The following is a 27,044-nucleotide window of genomic DNA, read 5'->3' on the forward strand; positions in this document are numbered from 1 at the left end:
CCATAGTCAACTTATTTTGGATGGTTTGAAATGATCCTTGTTAAGCACAAAGCACCTGACACAGCACCAAGATATACTGAATCCTCAACAAAATTTTAAATATCATTGATGAGGTATATAAAAATCTTAAGACAAGGTTGGCCCCTTTTGAAACTTATCAGTAAATGAAATTACTTGATCACGCAGGTACTTGCACAGGTAAAAAGAAAGAAAAAAAAAAGTTCTTACCAGTAGAACATTGGAAGATGTGCCATGACACCACTGACTGCATGAACTACTTAACTCGATACTTTCTTCATAGTTCTATCTTTGTGCTTCTTTCATAATTCAGAGTTCAACCACCTTCCTTTCACTTCTTTAATAGGATGTAGAGTTAGGATGATGTCATTCAACTGTAAAAGGAGAAAACTTCCAGCAACATGGGAGAAGTTAACAATTTATAAGTACTGATGGAAAATGCACAGTAGTCAACATGGTGACACAAATGAGTCACAACAAAGCAGCCAGAAACACTTGTCCAATGGCTTTCTTTATAAATTTCCACAATGAAAAAATGAATAACTAAGTTACATACATTAATGTACACAAACTACAGCATAAAGTGCAGTAAACATGCTGTACAACTGTATTTTTATAGCAAACTGGCTATTACAACTTGCTCTTTACCTTTTTTTTTTTTTTTTTTACTTGTCAATAGTTAACCCTGTCAATAACTGAACATAAGAAAATGAGCCATACAAACATTCACATTACTCAAGCCTCAAAAGTTATATATATATATATATATATATATTCTAATAGGAAACTCAGGCTCAACAAACTTAACTAAGCATTTAACCCTGCCAACCAATTACTTAAACATATGCTGCAGTCATCATCCTTACTGTCCTTTTTTCCCACCTATAGATTCCATGAGGCAGATCCAGAAAGTTAGGCATGAGAAATAACAAGAGATCTTTCAATAGCATGGCCAGTTAATAAGACCAGACTCGCATTTGTATCTACTGTACACATGTATATAATACTTTAAAGAACATTCCTATAGACTGATATAAAGCTCCTTGTTGTCAGTAATGGTGCTGTATGAATTCCTGTTAAAATTTATTTTACTGCATAATCAACCTCTGACTCAACACCTACACACACAATTATTTAAAGTCAGCTCTAGTGAAGAGGCCCACAACTTACACACATCCACCCCTCCATAACTTCCCATCCACCCATCATCCATTCCACCATTATCCCATCAGTGTATAGGTCCAGGACTAGGCTACATAGTCCTGACATAAAGGAACCAGTCACCTACCCCTGAGTAGTATAATGTGAACAATCAACCCTAACCTTCTCTTGGATTTAAATCCTTAAGGCCAACATCCAGTTGAAATGTCTTAATCCACCTGACCACCACATTACTCTCAAGGGATAAATAAAAGCTGGCATTGTGTTATCCTTTAACTTGGAATGACTTACATATGAAAGCATACAGATGTCAAGATAGTCGGACAACTTGCATATCCCGATGATGGAAAGCAGGTGCAAAAGGTGACTGGAAGATTTAGCTTACAGTATACAGTACAAAAAATTGGAAAAAAATTTTACCAATTAAAAAAAAATAAAAAATAGATACATGCTAACCAGATTCTATACCAGATTAATTTATACCCACCAATCAAACCGAGTACATTCGCGAGCATGCGGACCCAAAGTGAGGAACGAGCGATGCAAGTGGTAACAACAGTGTTCGTCATAATTACGTGAGATACAATCAGCAATCCGTATGAGCACTGGCACTCAACGGTTCTTCTTTGGGATTCTGTTTTTTCCAAGATCAGCATCTCTTTAAAAATATGCCTTTGTCTCACACAATCACGCTCTCAAAGATTCTGTCATTATTCAACCTCTGCCTACATGGGGGTGGAGGTACGATGATGATATGCCTACACAGGAGAAACATGCATACATAAGGTCGAGACTGAGGAATGTGATAACACAAGGTCAACGTCACATACAAACTAGGTTTTATACTTTAGTATTTCAATGCCATATATAAACCCTTTATAAAATGACTGCCTGCTTCAACATATTTTCTTCCTATTATGACTATACTCTCTCCACACTGGCTGCCATTTTCTCGATAAGATCAGCACTACAGGTTACCAACATCATCAACAAGGATACTCTTAAATGCCGCTTGGGGCCGCATTCTCATCGGTTAACGAGACTTTCTGGAACCTCTTCCATACCACTTTACCTCTGCATGTGGCATGTCAATAAGCTCTTGTATGCCATTTATGCAATTCATGCCAATGTTAAAAAGATATAAACACAAAAAAGTACAGGAAGGTGTAGTATGCAATACAGCAATGGAAGATGTGTTAGAAAGCCTCTGGATGGTTCAGCAGCTCCCTAACATGTAATTCCTTGCAATTTATCTTAAAAGTCACACCTCAGTATTATCTTAGGCTATTATACCTTCAAACTCTGACATAAATTGCATAAATAACATACAGGAGAATAAAAACATGCCATAACCAAAAACAAATTGGCAAAGCTGTGGTGCCAGTAATTCTCCCTGACTGACGAGAATGCAGACCTTGGTGTGGTCTGCTACGTGCAATGAGACAGACGTCATCATGCACCCACGCAGTGCTTCCCCCGCCCAGGGAACAAGCAGTGAGCTAACAATTATCAAAGCAGCCTCAAAAAACTTGTCAAAATCACTAGGTAAGTTTCTCTACATGCCACTGCATAATTATTCACAACATTAATTACAAATTCTTTAGTTACAGCAATAAAAAATTATATCTATCCATCAAATAATCCATTACAACATGACTTTGGTATAAACACAAGGACGAAAAAAAAAAAAAAAAAAAAAAATAGGAATAAAACCGGTGTAGGTGACTTCAGAAAGTAAAAAGACTTGAGGGATCAGCTCCATTAGCTCAGTTTCACACACTGGATCATATTCTTGGTGGCAGAGAAGGCTTCATGGCACTTCTTCATTATTCTAGATTTATTTTGATTGTTACACCTTCTTATTTGTCTTATACAGTATATGTTACTTATACCCTTCTGATATCAGCACAGTCTGCATTGGTAACACAAGGATATTAATGCCTTGAATGTCAGTGACACCTTTTTTTTGGTTTCTTCTTACTGCTACCCAACAATTCTATTCAACTTGGAAAGGCCTCTTGGACTGAAAGGGTTTATCATCATCATCTAATCCTGTGTTGCCCCACGAGGAGTGTATGAGCCCGGGGCGAGGCAAGTTGGTCCTGACATACAACATCAGAGTGACCAGCCTCACTCATCCCTGAGTGGCATTATGTGAGCAATAAACCCCTTCCAGCTTCAAAAGCCTACACAAACTTGAATAAAATCAGGAAACGGCAATAATAAAACAAAAAAAAAAGACATTATCAAGCCCAACGAGTTAAGGTGTACCAAGGAAAATACAACAACCAAAGACGTGCTGCAAAAGCTTCCGAGCCATTGAGAATACAAGCCACTGTGGGGGTCCTGCGGCGGCCGGTAAACAGACTCTGGGAGGGAGGCAGCGGGTGGAGCGAGAGAGAGAGAGCGAGGGTCCGCGGCGGCACAACCTCAGCAGAGCACCAGCCGATCACAGTGCGGGCCGACCACTCTACATGTCCTCTTCTCCCAGGTTGTGCTTCACCTTGCTGAAGTCGAAGTCCTCACCGGTCCCTCGGCGGTAGATTGAAAGCACGTCCAAACAGGTGGTCTCAAAGTGCGAGGTGGCATCGTAGGATTCAGAAATGAAGATCTGGTTTTCGGTGCCATCATCCAAGGGTTTGTAGATTGGGGACACTGTCACAAACCTGAGTGCAACAGAAGAGTTAGACAAACATCATCCTCATCATCATCATCATCATCTGGACCTCCTTTCCCACCCTAGGGCAGGGTGAGGAGTAGCAACATCCACACAGCCAAAGCCTGCCCAATTCAATGGGCCACGCTTCCATTCACTCATCATTCAAGCCCTCGAAATCCTGGCTCCATCTGATAGGCAAAAAAATTTCACCACGTTCTGTGGCATCACATACACTTATCTGATAGAGCCAATCCGAAAGCTGTCACATTAAAAAGGGGTGCCAAATCCCTGGTCATGCACTTCTCCGTATAAAATTCATCCAGCCAGCTCAATCTCTTAGTCACTCCCTTAGCCTCACCAACTTCCATACCTCTCTTCCTCACACACTCATCCACCATAACCCTCCAACTTCTTCTTGGCCTACCTTGCCTCCTCCCGCCTTCAAATTCGCTCAGATATACCTTTTTCACCACTCTATTTTCATCCATGCTCTCCACATGACCATACAATCTCAGTACACTCTCTTCAACTCTAATGTCCATAGACTTCCTCATTCCACATCTTTCGTGAATCACATTATTCCGTATCCTATCCACTGTCTGTACTCCACATACATTCATCAGCAGTTCCACAACATTCCTTCATGTATGCCTCGAACAGCTGCAACACTCAAGCTGCTGTTTTTCATCAAGGCCTTCATAGCACCAGCTACTTTCCTTCCTAGTGTCACTCTACTTTCCACTTCTATTGCACATTTTCCTCTCTTTTCTATCACTCTACCCAGGTATTTGAACTCTCAACAATTCCAGTCTCTCTCCATTCACCGTAACATCACACTAGGGGTCACCTTCTCTCTCAATAACCATCACATTACTCTTTTCTACACTTACTCTCAATGCACGACACTTACACACATCTACAAAACTCTGCACTAGTCTACCAAGCTCTTGTCCGGTATTTGCAAGCAGCACCGTATCATCAGCATAAAACGAATATGAGATACTCCATCCATCACCATTCATTACCAACGCCATCCTTCTATCCATTACTCATGTTTTTACTTTACTCATCACCCCAACCATATACAGTATAATATATATCTCAAACAACCATGGGTATATCACACAACACTTTTGCATGCCCACACTGATCATGAACCATTCACTTACGGTAGATGTCCATTTACCCTCCCTCACTACCATCATAAAAATTCTTGACGGCACCTAGCAGCGTACCATCTACATCATACATGCATAAAACCGTCCACAATCCTTCTCTGTCTACTTTGTTGTATGCTTTTTCATGATCCATAAATGCCGTACACACCTTATAGTCCTTCTCATAAGCCTTCTCCACTGTCTGTCTCACTGCAAATATTTGATCCATACATCCTCTGCCACTCCTACAAAGACCTTGTTCGTCACTCACTAGAACTTCTGATATCTCTCTTACTTTCTCTATATCTTCCATATACTTTCCCCACACACTCAACAAACTTATGTCATGATAATTCTTGCAATGACTTCGCTCACCTTTATTTTTGTACAGGGGTACAATCACTGCCTTTTTCTACTCTACTGGCACATTTTCATTCATCCATGCCTTCTTGCATATCTCCAACAGGCACTTCATTCTGCTCTTTCCACTGCATTTAATCACCTCAGCATACACCTCATCAGCCCCAGCAGCATTCCCATTTTTCAACCACTTCACAGCGTTCTTCGCCTCTGCGAGTGTCACATTTCCTGGCACTGCAATCCTTCTCTATACACGCCATTCCCATTCATCAGACTTTCAAAATGTTTTTTCCATCCGGTCCTTGCTTCACCCCCATGGGTTAATATTCTACCACTTACATTCTTCACATTTTCACATTGCTTTCCACTGTCACTTCTATATTTCCGCACCACTTGTCAGAATAACTTCCTAATTTCAAAGTAATTTGCATTCATTTTTCTTCCTACATTATCACTTACCTCTTTCTTTTTCCTCTTCACTAGTCTCTTTATGTGCTTCTTGCTCTCAATATATTCAGTTCTTATTTCAACTGAACCCCTGTCCGGTGTCCACTCTAGCCACTTCTTCCTCATCTCCTCCACTGCTCTGTTAAGCTCTTCATTCCACCATGCCGTAACTTTCTTCTTCGTTGTTACTCTTGCCACACCACACATCATTTTAGCATTCCTAACTAGGCATTTCCAGTACATACACTAAGCAAAACCTGCGTATGGGTTATAATGCAAGCCCTATACCAACATGCAGCTCATGGTTCTCCCAGTTTTGTACTTTCTCTCTCCCTTTTTCTGGTTCTTATCACACCCCATCTTCAGGTGGGAAGGATTATTATCATAGTCTATCAAGACATATAATCAGGTCACAACTGAAGGGCAAATAACAGACGGCTGAGGACAGAGATATCCAAGCCTCAATACATCCTAAGAATGATCAAACCATGATATACTACGGTATAACATTAAGTACTGTACTCAGCTAGGGATTATAGTCTTATTATATAGCCTGAGAGTGATAATGCATAAATGAGGGAGACTTGGTCACTATTTTTCCTTTCTCTACCATGCTTGGCTGTCGATAAGTTTACGTCCCATACTCTATACAAGGTAAAGTGGCTGTCTGGTACCATTTTTAATTTCACATAAAAAGTACCTTAGCTATTTATTTACTGATTGTATAAATTTCTTGTCCAAAAACACAAAAATTATTCAGAAACTATAAAAAAAAGGGGGGGGGGGCATGTATATCAATACGGGCAGACTACTGTACATTCTGTTCATTGGTACAGTGCTACAAGAAAGGATCCAACTTTCTAAGATTTCATTTCAATGCTACCACACCTGCAATACAGACAAGAATCCCTAAAGGCCACACACATATGAGAGACCTGTGCACTTCAGTGTAGTGCAGCCAAGTACTGCTGATGACTTACTTCTGTTTGATGGGCCCAAGGAGGTTGAGTCCTGGGGCAATCTCTGCCTCAGGGTTGTCTGTCTCCACGGTGGTGCTGACCATGGCTACAAACCATCCTTTAGCTGCTACCTGGTGTGTGTATGACACCAGCGACACGTAGATATCTGATAAAGGACACAGCCACCATTATACACTCCTTAGGAGTATATCTGCTACTGATAAATGGGGCAAAAAAGTATTAGAAATTATAGAGTAACACCTGGGAAAACACATAACCTGTGGCATGAAGCAGGCAATTCTGAAGGCTTATATTCTGAGTGAAGGGATTCACAGCCCAGTTCTCTTGGTATTCTGCTGACAGCTACACTGGCATCTTTCCTTTTCTAGCATTAGATTTCCCCAAGGAAAAATCATGGGATATGGGAATAAAATTATGCTGGTAAAGTACACCACTCTTATCTTGCTGGCTATTCTCCTCCCCAACCTCACTAGAGAACTGTGCAGTGTGGAGGAGGAATGAAGTCACTGACTATGATAAAACCTGACACACAATGCACACGTCTTGCTACGTTTCCAATTAAGGTAAATAGTTGTTACTGCTAAGGACACTGGCTCATCAGGAGGAGGAGGAACAGATTAGTACTAGGATGGTAATCTTCTCAAAGTTTGTTACTCTATGTAGCTAATTTGCAAATCCTCTAAGGCTTTATTACCTAAAAGATGAAATGAGAAGTCAGTCAAAAAAATAATCAGTAGCCTATATCACTTTGTTATATATCCTACTCCCACATCCACTGTTTTAGCCATACAACTAAACTACAACAACTGGAATTGGCTTACTAGGCACTATACCTCAGACTGAAACCCTGGGAGGCTGCAACAAATCACTGCACATAATTCAGCTGCAATTTTTATCTCAACCAGTGCCTGACTTACCAGAATTCCTATTAACCTGCTTCTGTGGGATGATGATCTGCGTGGAAAGAGCGTCCTTGGTGTTGCAGATGGGGTGATCCATGAGGCAGATGGCTCGCACTACCTGCCCAACCTGACAACGAAATTGAAATAATTAATAATACTGACCCTTGCATCATCACCACCACCATCATCATCATCGTCCAGACCCCCTTTCCCCCTATCAATGTCCAGATGGCCAAAGTTTGCCCATTTCAATGGGCCATGCTTCCACTGACTCGTCATTCAAGCCCTCAAAATCCTGGCTCCATCTGATAGGCCAAAAAAAAATGTACCAATCTGATAAAGCCAATCCGAAGGCTGTCCCTGCAACATACCAAACACAACAGTTAACACTTAAATTTACAGATCACTGACCACATTGACATGCATACATTCTCTCACAGGATGGCAGCTTTTCATGTGTCACAACCTAAAGTCATTTGCCTGCCCAGTCTCCTCAGACCATACTGTACATCTCACTCACAACCTAACCTGACATCTTTCCCACTGTACTTATGTACTCCCTTCCATATTTATACTCTCCACAACAGGTATTCTCTTTCTTTCTCTGTCAAACATGCATATACACACACATACACAATGAACACAATTATACACTTAAAGGTGGGGTCATATTCTTTACAAAATTACAAGGTCATGACACAAAAGAAAAGTTTCTGATAACATAAACAAACTACCAAACTAGTGAGAAAAAACACACTAACTGGCCAAATCATACAGTAATCTTCATACAAAAATGAAACATTAAACAGAGGGGCCTAGACAATAGCAAGCCTCTCACCTTCTCTACTCTGTCTGGTACATAAGACGGGTCACAGTACACCTGTTTGCACTTGGCTGTTTCTGCACCTGATCGCACTCCTGCCACCTTGCCATTCTCCAGCACAATCTCATCTATGGGCTTGTCCAGCATGTATGTGCCTCCATAGATAGCAGACAACCTGGTGGTACATGAGAACAATATGCCTTTGCATGCCACAGACCAATAAGAATTTTAGTTTCTTTACCAATTCCAAGCATATTCATCCATCCATCACCCAATCCTATGCTGCCCCTTGAGAAGCATAAGAGCCTAGGACTAGGCGAGTTGGTCCTGTCATTTAAGATGAGAGTCACCAGTCTCACTCATCCCAGAGTGGCATTATGTGAGCAATAAACCCCAACCACCCCTTGGAGATAAACCTACACAGGTTCAATCAGATTGGAACGCCTTAATTACCCACTAAACCACCAGGCGCCATAATTTGGTTAAATGGTTACCACCCAGAGTAGTAAATGGTATCCTGGTGTACATGAAACCATTTGGCTTGTCACTCAGTGCAGTCACCCAACAACAGAAGGAAGAGGAAAGACAAAAGGAAAGAAGGACATAAGACGAAGGAAGGACAGAAGGAAGAAAGAGAGGGAAACAGCAGCCACTCAAGAGCAGCACTACATCGAGTGAGTGGATGGTTAACACCCCCACATACAACTACTATCCAAAATACAAAAGTGTGGCCTTTGAAAGCTTACCATTTCTTAAGTGAGTTCTTCATGCGAGACAAATGACGGTGGTAAATGATGAGTCAAGAGGTCAGATGAAAGTAATACAAGTGGACAGCAGGTTTTCATTCACACATATGCCAGGACTAGTATAAATTACCTATATTTATACTATGATATGGGATGGGAAAAACATGGTAACAAAAATTTCCAAGTCATTCTGTGAGGAGTCTTAAGTGTGTTACCAGTGGTCAAAGTAAATAACTCCTCAGTTATAAGTAAATCCCCGCCAACAGAGGAGAAATAAAACGCATCTGTCATACTATCAAGTATGCTCATGGTCTCTCCTTTGTCTTTAAACTGGAATGCTGACTGCAATTTAATTGTTTAAATTAACTGCCCTGTGCTTAAAGTTTAATCACAGGGGAAAACAAACCTCAAGTTTTATACTTTAATTTCCAGAGAATGTGAGGATGATACAAGCTGTCTGGCCACTCCCAATCACTGCTAACCACAGTCTATAATGTAGGATGCGGGCTCGTCATTCTAATAACCATACACATTCATGTCTCAGAAATGAGTGACCTGCCTTCCCCTTCACATTAATCCCTTTAATCCAGTGACCTTTTAAAACTGAATCTTACTACCTAATGATTTACTTTGTGGAGAATTCTTGTAGTGGAGGGAGTAATGAATAGCAAATCTAACCTCCCCAATTTGACAAGTCCAAAGCTCAATGAAATTGCCTGATGGTAGCAAGATGAAAAAAGTATGTCACTGAACTGATGGGTTAAGCATACAGCCTTAACTTCTATATGGAAGAGGAGCACTGTAAGACTGACCTAGCAAAGCCCTGAGGCAGTTCCCCAAGGCCGTAGAGAGGGTAGAGGTAGGGTGACTTGCCGTAACGTGCCAGGGAGTCACTGTACAGCTTGATCCTCTTGAGCGTGTCACCCGCTGGTTTGTTCAAGTAATCGTCATCCCTGGAATGGCAATAATCATCATCATCATCATCATCATCACTGTCGTCATTGTCAGTCAATTTCCCACATTCACAAGAGGTGGTGAGATCGATAAAGCATGAAGAGGATATTTTACAGGTTATCCAAAAAAAAAAAAAAATCCTGCCTGTGTGTGTGCATGTGTGCTGACCTGTATAGAGCCAGGGCATGTCCTGTGAAGTCAATGGTGTTCTTGTCAAGGTTGTAGTGCGCAAATACGGTGCTCATTGTGGTGGTCTTGGGGTCAAAGCCTGGGATGGCCTTCCATGTGTTGGGGTCGTCGTCACGGTAGTCCTGCGCAAACACCAAGAAGTTCTTGAACCGCCGCTTCTCAAACATTCCCATCAGATCTGCAAGAGAAGGAGGCGGCAGCTTAAACACAAGGACTGCTTAATATGACGGTTTTACCCGGACCTGACAAAATATCCCGGACCTCTCTGATCTTGATTGATGGCCAAATGTAATCACTCTGGAATTTAACTAGTAACCGGAAAGACTCATTCCTAACTTTTAACTAGGGCTCATCACAATTTAACTGGTGACCATAGAGATTCATTCCCATCTTTTAATGATGGCCAACCAAACATCAGGCAGCCACTACTTCATACTCAGAATGTGGGAATGACTCAGTTATCAGGTGAAAATAACCAAACTACACTTACCTTCCCCTCCATTTTGGCTAACATCGGATCTTATCCCCTTCACTATGATTATGTCTTTTGTAACTTATTAGTCCTACCACCAGATGATTATATTCAGTTTGTTAAGTCTCCACATAAAGAAAAGATTAATGTACGCTGTATCAAACCCTTCACCTTGAAAAGTCATTTCTAAGCAAAATAAACTCATCTAGAGGGAGCAAGAACACAGTAAATTAGATTCACATACTGAAAGGGTTAAAGCAGCTCAGTAAAAAGGAAATGCGATATCGGAAACAATACTACAAATTGGCCTGTGATCTGTGTAACCAAGATGAAGCTTGAAACAATGACAATAAAAACAATTACTTCAGCTGAACCCTGCCCTCACAATAAAAAAGCAGTGTCATTAAAATCAACAAAATATCTGAATTTTACAATTGTAACTGCTGTGCATTTGGCCCACTGATGCAAGATGTGTAAGGTGGTTAGTATAATACATACATACAAAAACACAACTACAACTATATGGTGATATTAGAATATTACCAAGCCAAAGAAAAAAAAAAAGTATAATACATAAAAAGAAAAAAAAAACTATTTCTCTTTATGTATTGTCATGATCATCCTGGATTTTTCCGCACCTAAGGATGGATTAGGGTATAATACCAGAAAAATATTTTTGCATTACTACCAAGAAAAACAACTGCAACAATCTGTATTATCCTGGCACTGTATTCCCCATTACCCTAGGCTACGTTAGCCGAGATTAAACTCATATTGTACCTGATGTCAGAGCCTCCTTCTCATCAGCGGGCACCTTAGAGATCTTGTTACCCTTGAAAACATAGCTGCCCTCAATGGACTTAAACTCCAGGTAGCGGGTGACGCCTGTGTGGATCAGCAGTTTCACCAGCTGTCCATTAGCCATGAGGAACTTGGGAATCAGGTCCACATTCCAGTCCCTGTGTGAAGGAATGTGGCTCCAATGATATGAAAAATGCAGGATGTCAAGCAGGTTCTAATATAATTCTTAGTTTATTTTTTTTACCCAAGAAGGAAGCTGGAAGCCAAGCATGTTTTTACAGTACTTACTTTTTTGGTTAATTTTTTCTATGACCATATTTTACGTGTGGGAGGGACCTCTATGTGAATCTGGTAAAGGTTGGGTTGTGTCAGATTAAATGAGCCAGCACAGAATGCTTCATTTTCATGTTACCTGGGACTTACTTAAATTACACAGAGAATGGAAGGCTGCCTGCTTAAAAAATGGACCCAAATATGCTCTGGCATCACCAAATTAACTACTTGTACTTGGATTCATCACTGTACACAATATTCAGCATATGTCAATGCTTAACTTCATAGTTGTCAGAAAGGTGACATGTGTTACAGGTCCAGTGAGGTGACAGGCTAGGGAAAGTTTCTCATGAAGGCACCCGTACTTTAATTTGGTTTTTGTATCGCTGCATACTGCTAATGCATCTATGGCTCTGGGTATTGCTTACCGGTAAGTATCTACAGAGCCACAGGTTTTTGCTTTAATACTGCTACAGCCCAGCTTGGCATAAATAAAAACTGGCAGTGCATGGCAAGGGAAGATTATTTCTATTTCCTCCCAGACCTCTGTCCTTCATGGTGTGCTATGATTCAACACCTCTTTTTACATGGAGGCAGAGGAGGAGGGAAAGAGAGAGACAACAGATGTGAGTGGTGAGGCTTTCTCCTCACAAGAATGACTCATCAAGTATCACAGACAAATTCCACAATTACACCACACAGAGAAGAACCAGTCTTGTACAGTATAGCAATATACACTTGCTCTAGACCACTTTAAATCAGCTAATAGTGGATTTCTCACATAAATAAAACACATTATAATTTGTGACCATGATCCAGTAAAAAAAAAAGAAGAAAAAAAAGACTACCAACCTACTGAGCATCAAAGAAACATCAATTATTAGACTATACATGCACAGAGTATTTGCTCTTATCATAATCAGCTGCAATGTGAAATAAATCTACAGACTCAATACCAGTGCTAACAACCTGGAAAAAGTTTATTTCTCTTACAATTCCAATGACAGCAGAAATGGGGCATGTTAAATTCAGATAAGCTGGTACACCTGGAGGCTTAAATAAAGAGGTCATGCTTATGGCCATGGAATTTTTTTTTTTTTAACCAAATTAAAATATGTAAAACTACAGCATACATCATATGCAGTAAGTAATCCTCATTTTAAGTTACCATACAACACCTTATTTTAAGGCAATTTGCTATGCTGCCAATGAGTCAACCCTCTATTCATTCAATACTGTGCAGTACAATATTTGTATTCATTATTCCCTGTAAAGCTGCTACGGAATCAGAACAGTGTCTTCTGTGCTTTTAATTCCACAACCAAAAGCATGTGCTTTATATCACTTTAAGCTGCTTCACTTAAAGTGGCATTCTGCACACTCACATCCTGGATATTAAAGTGAGAAGTGCTCACGATACGACCTTGTGTAAACCTGACCTGGTGCGGCCATAAGCCTCCTCTGGTGGGGGTAGACTGAACTTGGTGAAGAGGTCCTCCAGGGGGGTGATGGAAGCACTCTCACCGCCATAATACCGATTGCGGTCCATGTGCAGCACCTTCTTCCCCGACACTGACAACATCCCGGAGATGATACATTCCTGAAAAAGCACAAGCATAGGGTAGCTTCAGGTGAAATATACATAAATCCTCTGACAGCTAGGGTTTACTCAAAGTGAACAAAATCAAGTATTCTACCCATGCTTTCTGGACATGTGCCTAACTTCATCCTCAGCTGCAAAGAAAGGTCATGATGATGAATAGATGGGGGAAAATCACCTTGAGTTAGCATAGATAAAATTCTTGTGTGAACCAACAGCAGGAGATAGGTTACCGGAGCTAGATTTGTACCCTCTGACTGCTAGAATTCTGCTGAACAAAATAATACGGTGTTAACCCGAACAACATACCCAAATGTAGGAAAAGGAACGTACTGGCTAAATAACAGCAATAATTATTTGAGACTATAATCATATCCTGGTAACACATTGACCCAATGACCCCATGTTTATCTTCAATATATTCTTGTTATCTCCTGGTTATTTTATTTAGCTTATGATAGAATTTACAGGCTGAAGGGGTTAGATTCATCCTCATTAACAATGTCTATATGACATTTTTCGTAAGATGAATAAAATCATCTGGCAGCAGCAAGTGTAAGCTACAAGGACTCTCAAATTCAAGGAGTTAAGTATCAGAAGGTCAACATTTACAAGTGGTAACAGTAAACTGTACCAGTAATGTACTGCTCAAGTATTAATGTATATGAATACATATGGAGATTAACTTCAATTCACACCATTAATCTCAATTCAAACCTTCCTTATCAGAATATCATGCTATTATGAACTAACTTATCAGAACATCTCGCTAGTATGGCCTATTACACCGCCACCTTATCACTGCTACACGCCACCACCATATCACTTATCACCATCCCACCAATGATCATTAATCTCATCACAAGCCAGCAGTAATCATAATTATCACCATATCACTTCTTCACTACTAAGCAGAACTTGGCTTTACACAAATTTTATCATACCCCATTAAATCAAAAGTACTCCCATTGACAGTACTCTCCATATCTCTTCAGTAACCACCATCTCTATCATTATTCCATCACTACAATAATATTCAATTAGCATATCAATAATCTCAAAATTATCCATCCCTAGCATATCTCACAACTTCATTGGACCGTCCATCATCCCCTAAACCTCACTGGATCACCCATCATCCCCTAGTGGCACAGCAATAACAGATTAACACTTCATAAAATTATTACCATCAGAAGATTAATACAGACTGGCAAACTCTCCCATTAAATAAAATCCACCATCAGATCAACAAATCATTACATCAATCAGCATTCAGCACCTGATCACCAGCACCTCAGAGCATCAATCAGATTAACATTATATATGCAGTATTAACAAATCTAACATACTATCATTTCAATATTCTCAACATACATCATCAATTCCTCAGAAGATAAATTCAGCACAAACATCACCAATCCATCAATATCCAATCAATAAATCATAACATCAACATCATAACATCTTTTCATATAAACATTCATCGTTATGAAGTCCTCAGAACATCGGTCCATCAGACCAAGATTTCCATTAGTTTCCCCATCAGATCAACAACCTCCTATTCACCTACATCAATAAAGGAAGACCCCGTGTGTTGTATGTACAATGTGTGTGTGTGTGTGTGTGTGTGTGTGTGTGTGTGTGTGTGTGTGTGTGTGTGTTCGTCCGGCTCATGCATGACTTCCTACACCATGACTCATACTCCTTGCCACACACTTCCACACATCTCACTCTCTCTCAACACCAGCTTCCCCTTTACCTTCTGTACCAAAAACAAAAACTCCAATAACCTCTTAATCTCATTTTCTTTCACATTTTACATCATGAGAAACTCACTTAAATTTGCCAGGTTTAAAGAGTTGCTAAAACTGTAAACTGTAGCACTTGGCCTCTCACATGGCTTCTCCAGTAAAAACTTTTCAAAGGCTACTGTTCTGAACTGACCACACTGACTGTTCATGCTGAAAATCACACAGCAATATGCCATTATTAAACTGGATGGAAGATGGGTGCATACTGTTCTAATGTTCTTAAAATACAAAAACAGGAAACTTACATGCATTCACTTCTAAAAAAAAAAAAAAAAACACTAACAGGGCACACACACACACACACACTAACATTATGACACCCATCCTGTCACCCTGTGTGATATAACTTCCTAACCTGGTCAATGACCTATTTAGATGCTAGAAAATCATTACAGTTTGAGCAAACTTTTTTATATGCATGTACCATCTAGTACATTTAACTACCTTCTGCTCTCTCTCTCTCTCTCTCATTGTTCAGTAATTATCATATTTTGCTTCCCTCCACTTTCTTTCTTCTTTGTATAACATTTTACAAAATTCACTTTACATGCCATTTGTTTCTTCCTCATACTGTTTTAACACCCTACACTTTACATTATGCTTTTTATGATTAGAAAACATGCTTGATATCATACTGGTAAACAGAGCATGGAAATGAACAACCATGGCAATACACTATACTGCAGTAACCTCCACACGGGAAATTCCACACAGCAAACTTTATACTACAAGTCGTCATTACGTGGCTGGGATGTGCCCTAAAATATCACAGCTTCGATTATATTTCCCTGACGCTGTATATAATGGAAAAACTACAATTCCTTCACCTTATCTGGGCCATAATTTTCCTCCTTGTGCAACACATTTCATGCAGCTCAGTGGCTGAAAGACAATGCTATGGCTATACAGTGCATCCTTTCCACAGCACCTCTCGTGACTGGCATCGTAGCATAGAGAAAAAAGGCAAACTAGGACATACGAAAAAGGCAACAGATAAGTAGGGCTTACCATACCGACCCCGTCAACCTCATGACTCTCATGCAACCAAGGAATGTCATGCCTTGAGAGCAGGGGAGTTGTAAAAGCAACTCACCAAATCTTAGATCCAAGGTATTATACTGACTGGTAATCACAGTAAAAATGGAAGTGCAGTAGCCATACACACCAGGCATTACAGGTGGTACGGTAGGTTTTATATTTCTACTTGGCCTGAAACTGCCATCTTCTCATCTTGGGTGCTGAGTTGTACCAATTAACACTCGATTTCAATGCAAGTCACAAAGAAGTGCAATGGAAACGATAATGAGCCAGTCAGTCTTTTTCTGCCTCTGAGCTGAGAAATAAGCTGCAAAAGGACATAAATCTCAGCAAGTAAAGGTGAACAGAGTACAGTAATGGATGCTTAAGAGGTTTTCAGCTCATCTGAACTCAGATACAGGTTATCCTTATTATAAGTCTAAACTCCACAACATTACAACCTTTTCCTTACAACTGGTCCTGCAGTCCACTCAATTCATGTCCAGCTGACCTTAGGGTTCCTACTACTACTATTAACACTACCACTACTACTACTCACAATAAGTGTAATAATAATGTAATAATAATAATAATAATAATAATAATAATAATAATATTAATACACAGTGCCTGAAAACAGTAGCAACCATCTACATAAATGAAGATCGGACTGCTGTAAACCAAGCCAGTTCCTGATAAGCTTCGCTAATCAGTATACAGATAACCAGGCCGTGTGTCTGGGCAATCACACCTACACTGGTGTTGTTGGTGATAATAATAGCGAGTGTCCTTCCTTCACAACAGTAGTCATGAACAGCAATGTTGTCATAACTGTAGTGCATTCTCTCTAACCTGACAAAGATCCCAAACCCCTTTTATTTCAGTTTATTTCCACTTGTAGTCTGATTAGAGGGTTGATATTAGTAGCCATGGAGAGTCATTCCTACCTCATAATTACGGCTCATCAAATTTCATGCAGCCACAACATAGTATTTCAGTAATTAGAGTGGTCTAAATGCCATAAGATGAAAACCAACTATACCCCACTACAATGAATGGAGTGGGGAAGACACAGGAAATAGAGTACAGTACACAAAAGCAGAAGTAACAACCAGTGTCCATGAGTGTACACAGAAGGGCAAAAGTTTCCCTACTATTCCAGACATCTGTTTCATACTGTACTAAGCCTGGCATGTTGCTTCCCTTCCTGATGCACCATATCAAAATCATATATGGGCAGGGAAACATACTAAGCCTCTCTCTGCTTAACAGCATTGGCCAGCAGAGGAAAGTGAGAAGAGGGGCTGGGAAAAAACCAAGCACCTCTCTGCACAAGAGTATTAGCCAGCTGAAGAAAGTGACAAGCAGAAGGTGCAAAATATTAAATAAACTCTCATCCTTGACTGTATATCACAACTTTTTCTGCCAACATTACCATGATAATACTGTGCTGTATGCACACTATTTCCTGATATGGTACTGAATGTAGTCAACTTATTAAGCACCATGAACATCCCCAAATTCATCTAAACATGTATAAGCAAGACAGTGTAACAAACGCAAACATCATCACATTACAGTACCATAAACTTCAAAAGGTACAGTTCAGGACAAAAGCTCACCTCATACTTCACCTCTTACACTTCTCACTTTCTTCTGCTGACTGATATTTCTTAAGTGAGAGACATGGCATGTTTCTCTCCTCATAGTATATCCTTTTTACAGTAATTATGATTTAGAAAAGTGATGGACAAGCCCAAGTGTGAAGCAGATATACCGTCTTTGTACAACACACAGCATATGGAAGCCTACCATTCACAGGATGTATTTCTAATCTCTGAGATAGACTGGTGATTTATACTCTAACCCCCCATTTCCTCAGCCAGCTGCTAATGTTCTGCTTATTTAGAAGGGATAGCTCAGGTGTGGCAAGAGCATTGACAATTCAAGTGCTGTATTTTCATTTTTGGTTGAGGAATAAGAAAAAATCCGCAAATGAACATAATTACTAAACATACATGAATCAGTTCAGGTATTTTCATTTATGGACATGAAACAAGAAAAGCTCCACAAATGAACAAAATCACTAAATATCACTGAATAAAAGAATCCTTATGAATAAAATTACCATCCAATCATCCACCCACCATTAAAACATCAAATGAGAAAATTCCCACAAGCATAAAATAGTTCCATGAATACCACAATGCTCAAGTAAAGAACAGTACTGTAAAAACATGGCTGGCAATATTATCAACATAGGAGACAACTACCGCAACTCCTCTCTGACGTCACTCTTCGCCTCAACATGACCTCGGCAAAAATACCTCAGTCAGCCTAGATGTGACTTTCTATCAACGTCAGTGGGGAAGGAATTTACACCAAATTCCCTCTTGATCCCTTCACTCTTAAATTCACTGATCAATAAAGCCTACAAAGCTATTATCCTATTTGTAGTAAAGAGAGTACATGGACAACCGGGGCAACTGAGTGCCAACACAGATAGAATGGGAGCAGGTGGTGGACAGATAACATGACTCACAAAATGATGAAATCTGTCAGGACTGGGCGGAACACGCTAGCAACTAATAGTGAAAAAAGATGGGGCAAGCCTCTGTCCTGCAACAGACTGACTCAGGTTGACGATGATGATGAAGAGCAGCACAGATAAGACTTTCTATCTGAGCTGGTGAGTGAGGAGTTCACATCATATTCCCTAACTTTCCCCTTGATCAATTCACTCTTCACCTCACTGGATCAACAAACCCTTAATATAGCAAGTCATCATTTGCAGTATGGTGCAATGTTGCATAACACCTCTCAACCTGTGCAACACACCAGGGAACTGTGCTTATACAACTCACTTACCTCAAACCTATTGTAACAAGTTTACTCTGTCTTATTAATATTCCTTTCATTATGAAATATTCATACTGATCATCATCATTATAAGTTTGTTGGTCCAATGCAGGACAAAGGCTCTGCTACACCATATCCATACATATGTGCTTAACCATCAAGTATCTGAAGGCTAAGTAAAGCTATCTATATATCTATGTAAAAAAAAAAAAAAAAAAAAAGGGGGGGGGGAGAAGACAATCAATCCAATTCTCAGAGGAGCAACAACATACAATGGTATCATTTAGTTCTGTCTAACTATCAATCCACCTATTTATACAGCCGGACACTTGAATCCCTGAAGGGGTGGTCACTAACAAATTGCCATATGTCATTCTGGCTGACACCATACGATTTTACTTAGCTGAAGGAAAACTGCCCTTCAAACGGTTAATGCTGTAGGTATTAACTGAAGTACTTCCATTTCTATGCTATGTACCCTGACACTGGACAGTAATGCTTAAACTATCTGGAGGGTGTGTAAGAGAAGTCCCAAGGTTAGTCAGCGATACAGAAAAGATAGTTAAAAAATACCTAACAAAAAAGCTCCAGTCAGCTTAACTGGACAAGCGAGTTCTAGGCATTAAGTGTGCAGGTGAAGTTCCAATTTGTAATAAAATGAACACTGAAAGCAGACCAGGTTGTAAGAGAATTATGACGAAACAATGGAAAGATTAAGCAGAGAATCACCAAGCAACTGAAGTGGTATCATTAAAGGCAAGAATTCAGTAAAGAACTGTAAATTTTTAATATCAATACCTCAATCCCATGCCAAAGTGGTATGGATATCCACTTGCATATGCTGGTATTTGGTGGTGGTGTGATGAGGGGGGGGGGTGTCAGAAACAATAGGTTAGTATCATCATGTTCTGTACCTTCAGCGTATGGTGCTGTACTGCTGACTCATCCCACTAGTGCACTTCACCCATTCACTTCCATGTTTCTTTTTGTGTACTCTTGCTATCTCCATACAATTCTTTTCAGCTCTGGCAAGACTTTCTATAGATTGCTGCTCACTTATCTAACTCGAAGGGCTAGGGAAAAAAAAATTACAACAAGGCTTAATCAAGAATGAAGCAAAACATTACCCTCACTTTATGATACAACTCTCTACATATGCTTCTATTAAGGCTTAAGAAAACAAATGAGAAGACTGGATTAGACAAGTCTGCTAGTTCTGTATGGTAGCATCATGGGAACTGCATATCATATTTCAATTTAGTTCAGCTCTCCTCTCAACAATATCCTAGCCCTGGAATTTGCAGAACTAGTGTTTTATAACTTTAAATATCTATTTTTCACTAGTGTTGCACAGATGCAGCTGAAAGCATCAACAGCCTGAGGAAGAGTGAATGCAAGTGAGTTCACCACTTCTGAATTCCTTCTTAACTGTTTTCTATCCTTCCACATATTGAACATGGGCAAATTAATCGCAAACTGGACTTAAAATTAACGAAATACCAAAGATCATGTAAAATGCAATACTGTAAGTGATTTAGGCCATGGACTGATCAGCCTAACATCAACCTATAAGAAAATAATACTTATGCCTGGCACTGAGTCAAATGGTAAAAAAAGGTAGGAAACTGTTCTAATGCTCCCTCTTTTTAATGTCACCATCATCATCCTGACATCTATATGCCAACTAAGGAAGAGATGAGGTGTTCAGTCAGCAATACCATTACCGTATTTTATCTATATTTTTAACACTAAGTATGAGGCCTGGGGGGACTAGGTTTACAATGGAAGAGTTGAGTGGTAGGATGGGACTGGAGTGTATATGTGTTGTGATGAGGAGGGGTAGATTGAGATGGTCTGGGCATGTGGTGAGGATGGGGGATGATAAATGGGTGCAGAATGTGAGAAGTGTTAATGTTAGGGGTAGGGTAGCAAGTGGTTGGCCGAGAAAGACCTGGTATGAGGTCATCAAGTGTGACCTCTGGGATGAGGGACTGAATAGGGATGCTGCCAGAGATCGAGCAGAATGGAGAGTCACCATTACGTGACCAAGGCCGACACATGCAAGCATGTTGGAGCCTTCAAAAATGAAACGAAACTATAGATGGTGGTTATTATTTTCTCTTCTTCATATCTCTCTACCTGTATGAATTCACTAATGGGCAGACTTTGATGAAAGTCTACAAATGTTTTCCTAAATATCCAAGGAAAATGTGATCATGTTTTGGAAAAAGTGGGTCAACAAGGACACAAAATAATGATAAAAATGAGTGTACAAACTGTTACCTTAAAACCAACCGCATCTTGGTGGATATACTATAAAAAAAAAAAATAGATAAACTGCATTACAAAACTCTCGATCATGTCTACAGGGTGGCCCATATCTAACGCTCCTCTTCCATTCTGCCAGGTATTTGTCATGTGTTGGTGGGACCACTCAGTTAGCATTATCAATGTCCATCATGCATCATTTATTCATCTGCTGTCCCCACTGACACACCCATGCCCACAACAGCAGACTCACCTATCTCCGCAATACATAAAATACCAGCACCACCAAGTGAATTTCTAGTCGTTATTTCCGGACCACTCTCTATTTTCATTGGGTCCTGATTCAACAACTACCCTATTGCACTGTTATTGGTATGGGGTACTTGGTAAATAATAGTTCAGAACTTGGTGACAAATTACTCTCTTTACTTTAACCTGGCCCAGATTTTCATCCTGTTACAAAAAGACAATACTTCAGCTCTCCATCTATTCCATAGCACTCCTTCATGACTAGTACAGGTATCATATTTTACCGTCCTGATGAAAGCAAAACAAGTACAGTACAGTATAGTGTTGTTAACTTATCAACTCTGACACACTCACTATCCAAGAAGACTGATCTTGCAATTATTTTGTTCTTGTAAAAAATGACCAACATTATAAACTACTGTATTAACAAGCTACACTGAGTACAATCTAGCTACTTTACACAGCAATACAGAATATGGAACACCAATGAAGGCTTCGTTCTTAAATAAAAGGAAATGATATAAAGGAAGCGGAACTCCTTCCAGCTGATGATGTACATCTGTTTTAATCCTGTTACTTTCAAATTATTATATTCAGCTTAAGGAGAGAAATGTTACTGATGTCGTTACGTAACCCCATTACAAAAGGTATCTCCGAGGGTAACAAAAGTGTGGCAATAAAAACATAAATTTAAAATATGTCACTGGACTGAAAGGGAAAACAAAGACTGTCTGTGGCAAGACATGGGTCATGACACCCCTCCCCCCGACTTCAGCACCCTACTGTCCCACTGCTCACTGGTGTAAGCAAATAAGCGAAGTAAGTTTATTACAGTAATAAATGTTCACACACACACACACACACACACACACACACAATGCTTTGGGATATGGTGTGGTACAACACTTGGGAAGACTTAATCTCCGTGTCCTTACTTGTTCAAGCTAATTTCTGGAACTATGAACTTTGCTCGGTTTTGTTACATTAACTACATAAAGGTGATCTACTTAGCATTTTCTATGGGGTGAAAATAATACAACAAAACACATATAACAACGCAGTTGTAAAGTTCAACTGCTCAAACCTACCTCACCTTAACAAAGTTTTATGTGCAAAATTGTTCACAAAACCCATAAATAACAATTTCACACAATCTGGTTCCACAATATCATACCAGTACTCTTGGTGTGTCAGTGCTCTCTCCAATTATGATTTAAGGTTTTGACAAATATCTGGCTATATCTGTGATCAAATATGCCACTATCACAAAAAATACTGTACCGTAGTACAGCGGTTGCAGTAATTCCTACCTTAACACCACTGACATGTTCCTTAATCATGACACAGTGAAAATGGCATTTAACAGTGGGCTGTGTTTCAGTAGGAAAGATAATTTTTTTCAATTATACATTATTCAAAGCCACAAATTGGTGCTCTTTATCTGACAGTGCGATCCGTGTATTATCTGTATGGATCAACTAGCAGTTCATAAACATTTTAAAGATGGAACTGTCATTGACTGATCACTAACAGTGTGAGCTGTTTCATCCCTCACCTTTGTTAGCTACTGCATATCATGTCCACGTTAAAATGAACAAAAGCAGACCATCTGAAATCTTCCTAAACTGATTCACAGCATAATGTATTACGTGAATGCTTCTTAACAGAGGAAATTTTGTAACAGCAGTATACATTCTACAGGTAGTGTACTGCGACTGCTGCATGTGAAGCTGCCAGATAATTCAGACTTCTAATTCAAGTTTGCAAAATATGTATTCTGCACTGACTTACTATACACCCAGTATTAAACAGAATACTGTATCATATACAGTACTATATATTGTAAGTGCAGTCATCAAAATATATCAGCAAGTGTAAAATATTTTCTTCAAATATTTAATTCAATCTCCAGCAGCTCTAAAGCTGTCTGTTCTGATTAGCTTGAGTTAAGCAGGTGTCACTGGGCTATCTTGGGTGATGCTCTCTATCCACGTCAGACTTTCCTGCCATGACTCTCAAGACAGGGCTAAAAGCTGTATTCTAAGTGGATTTGGAGACTATATCACCTTCCTTAGCAACTTATTCTGCATGTAACAACTCAACACCATCCTGTATGTTGTATACTGATGCAAACTACTGTATGTCGATATTAATATAACACAGAAGAGAATGTTAAAAAATATAGCCTACAAAATAAATTGATGCAGTGGAGGTGCTACAAGTCCTCCTACACAACCAAGAGCATGACCAAAAGTGGCTATACACACATACAGCAAGTCTTCATTTAGTTAGGCCTATGTTCCAAAAAACACAAGTTTTCCATTTGATTGGTACAGTACCGCAAACTGAAGGAAACTAGCAAATCAGTTTTAATGTTGGACTGCAACTTAATTTCTCTGCCATTTAACTTAAACTGGGGGAAAATCAACCTCAAAAAGTTTCCAAGAAGTTGCTGTAAACTGATACATAAAAACACACACTTTCTCACTCAAGTGCAATGAATGAACAAAAACACCATGATAAAAGCAATGTACACAAATTATTTCCCTAATGAAGATCCTGTTCTGCCAACTAGTTACAGAGGTGTATTAAAAAAGAAAAAAATTGATTTAAATAAAAATCAAGTAGCAAGAAGAATGAGATGAGTAAGTACTGTACTGCATAAAGGGGTTAGGCAGGGGCAGTGGGGGAGGCAGGTATAAAGGAAAGAGGTCATAAAGGTGAGGCACATGCAGAGGCAGGCAGAAGCCAGGCAGAGGGGGGGTGAGGTAAGCAGGGGAGGGGGGGTGCAGCAGATGGAGGAGGGATGAGGCTGGTAGGAGGATAGGTGTAAGGCATGCATACTAGTGAAGGTTGGTGTAAAGGGGGTGAGGCAAATATAAGGGGAGAGGAAGCAAAAGTAAGGCACATGCAAAAAACTGAGAGAGGTGGAGAGAGGGTGAGCCAGGCTGGGGGGAAGGCAACCTGGGGGAGGGGGTATGACAGGCTGGTGTAGGGGGGAGGAATGTTTAAGATACAAGAGGTGGGGGTGGCATGTTCTTCTCCCAAGCAACTGTGCTAATTTAGATTTATCAAACTGTTACATTTTCACTGCAAGATATACCAAGTGCATTCCAAGTTAGAGCAAATGTGGCACTTTCACAGACATCCAAGTAACCTGAACAGTGTAAATAATTGGCAAGTACTATTCTATACCTGACTTGGCTACTAAGAGAGAGAGAGAAAAAAAAAATGAGTTTCAGGGGGGTGGGTCATCAAATATTCAATTAAGGGGATAAATGGGGGTTTCAAATATAGTTTTATAAGTGATGGGAAGGGGTTCACATACAGCTTTATAAATGAAGGAGGGGTTCACCTGAAGCAAGTTTTTTAAGTGTGGGAGAAGTTCACATATAGGTTTTTTGGTGTGGGAGAGGGGTTCACAGTTTTTAAAATGAGGGGAAGGGGTTCACTTGTGGTACCGGGTACACATAGTTTTCTAAGTGATGGGATTCATTTCTAAGTGATGGGTGGGATTCACACTGTTTTATAATTGATGGGATTCACAGTGTTTTATATGTGATGGGATTCACACAGTTTTATAAGTGGGGGATTCATATAGTTTTAAAGTGAGGGGATTCACAGTTTTATAAGTGCAGGGATTCACAGTTTTATAAGTGAGGAGGTTCACACAGTTTTATACGTGAAAGGATTCACAGTTTTAGAAGTGAGGGGATTCACATACCGGTAGTTTTATAATTGAAGGGGTTCACAATTTTATAAGCAAGGGGGTTCACAGTTTTATAAGTGAGGGGGAGGAGTTCACAGTTTAATAACTCATGGGGAGGGGTTCACAGTTTTATATGTGAGGGAGTTCACATACTTTCATAAGTGAGGGGATTCACATACTTCATAAGTGAGGGGGTTCACATACTTTCATAAGTGAAGGGGTTCACATACCAAGTACTTTCATAAGTGAGGGAGTTCTCATACTTTCATAAGTGAGGGGGCTTCATATAAATTTATAAATGAAAGGGGTTCACACCGTTTTATAACTGGGGAAGAAGTACACATAGTTCTGTAATTATCAGGGGGAGGGGGAGTTCATACATTACACTACTGGCTATAAACTACTGTACTGGCGGGCAATCTGGTAGGAAATGCATCGAGTACCAATGCACCTAAAGAAGTCACACAATGGCTAAAGGATCAAATTTATAAGATGTAGTGTGAAATCATATCATTAGTGTGTATCTTTTGTAATAATGCCAGAGTGAGACAGGTGTACACAGATAAGGCAGACTACAGGCATAGGGAAGGTGTGAGGGTGAGGCAGGACAGGCATGTAGATGTGATGAGGCAGGTTGAAACAGGTGATACAAAATGGGGAACAGGTGTTAATTAAAGGATGGAAAATATATGTACAATCATGAGGTATGCAGGCAGGAAAAGGGGTTAAGGAGGGAGAGATGAGGGTGAGGTTGATGCTGGTACTTAGGCAGGGTGAGGGTGTGAGACATGGTAATTGGTAAGGAAGGGTGAGGTACCTAATGTGCTTATGCAGGGTATGGTGGCAGTGTGGTAAGGCAAGTAAAAGCAGAGCTGTAGGTGAAGGCTTGTCAAAAAGGGAGAAAACATGTAATGATAGGATGAGGAAGGAAGGGTGAAGTACGTGTAAACAGGGCGATGTATGTGTTGGAAGGGTGAGGCAGAGCAGGAGTGAGCCAGGTGTAGCAGGGAAAGGCAGGTGTATGCATGCACAGACAGGGTGAGGTAAGGTACAGCAGTGCAGGTAGTGGTGGGGAGGCAAACCAAGGAAGGGTTAATATAGTTCATAACGCAGTGTTCGGCACGTATGGGCAGAGGTGAAACAGTCCAGGGAAGGCAGAACAGACACAACAGATCAGCTGATCATGTTACCAGCCACCACATCACTTTAATTTACCCTCCTCACTCCTGCCTCGACACCACCCTGCCGCGCCACACTCTGTCCGCCTCACCGCCCCCGTACACCACCGCCATTAGCCTGGACTCACTAAATACGACACCAGCGGACATAATAAGCGCCAGTCCATCCAACCTGCTGCTGTAGAAATGTCAAGCTTGGCAGGCAGGCGATCGAAGCTCACTTTTGCGTTTAGATACGGCTAAATCTGAGGCAAGGGGCGACCGCATGACATCTCCTACCTTCAGGCCGGTGCCCAGGACAATGCAGTCGTATTCCTCATCCATGGTGGTTAAATTTTGGGAGAGAAGAGCGAGATGTGAGGAGCAGCACACCGGTGACTCCGACCACAAGACGTTGTCAGGCCGCGTCAC

The 27,044-nt window shown here is 40.2% G+C and overlaps 1 protein-coding gene across 1 annotated transcript; it reads right to left on the reverse strand.

The window, feature by feature from the left end:
• Nucleotides 1–1,438: 1,438 nt before the first annotated feature.
• Gdi (GDP dissociation inhibitor) lies at nt 1,439–27,044 on the reverse strand. The gene is made up of 9 exons (XM_080265359.1): nt 26,913–27,044; nt 13,382–13,542; nt 11,649–11,827; nt 10,376–10,574; nt 10,066–10,206; nt 8,523–8,682; nt 7,700–7,811; nt 6,783–6,927; nt 1,439–3,845 (listed from the first exon to the last, which is right to left on the reverse strand). Exons 1-9 carry the CDS (start codon nt 26,955–26,957, stop codon nt 3,650–3,652), a joined length of 1,338 nt encoding a protein of 445 aa, XP_080121485.1. The 5' UTR covers nt 26,958–27,044; the 3' UTR covers nt 1,439–3,649.

Source organism: Coenobita brevimanus, chromosome 14 (genome assembly GCF_032717465.1).
Source record: "Coenobita brevimanus isolate Jiangsu-jjx chromosome 14, ASM3271746v2, whole genome shotgun sequence".
Classification (NCBI taxonomy): domain Eukaryota; kingdom Metazoa; phylum Arthropoda; class Malacostraca; order Decapoda; family Coenobitidae; genus Coenobita; species Coenobita brevimanus.

What these genes read in the sequence shown, in the direction of transcription:
- Gdi (XM_080265359.1), bottom strand. Translation starts at nt 26,957, where the DNA reads ATGGATGAGGAATACGACTGCATTGTCCTGGGCACCGGCCTGAAG. An exon ending in TACCAGACAGAGTAGAGAAG is followed by an intron (nt 7,812 to 8,522) that starts GTGAGAGGCTTG and finishes TTTCGTTGTCAG; the next exon opens with GTTGGGCAGGTAGTGCGAGC. An exon ending in CTTGGGCCCATCAAACAGAA is followed by an intron (nt 3,846 to 6,782) that starts GTAAGTCATCAG and finishes TGTTGCACTCAG; the next exon opens with GTTTGTGACAGTGTCCCCAA.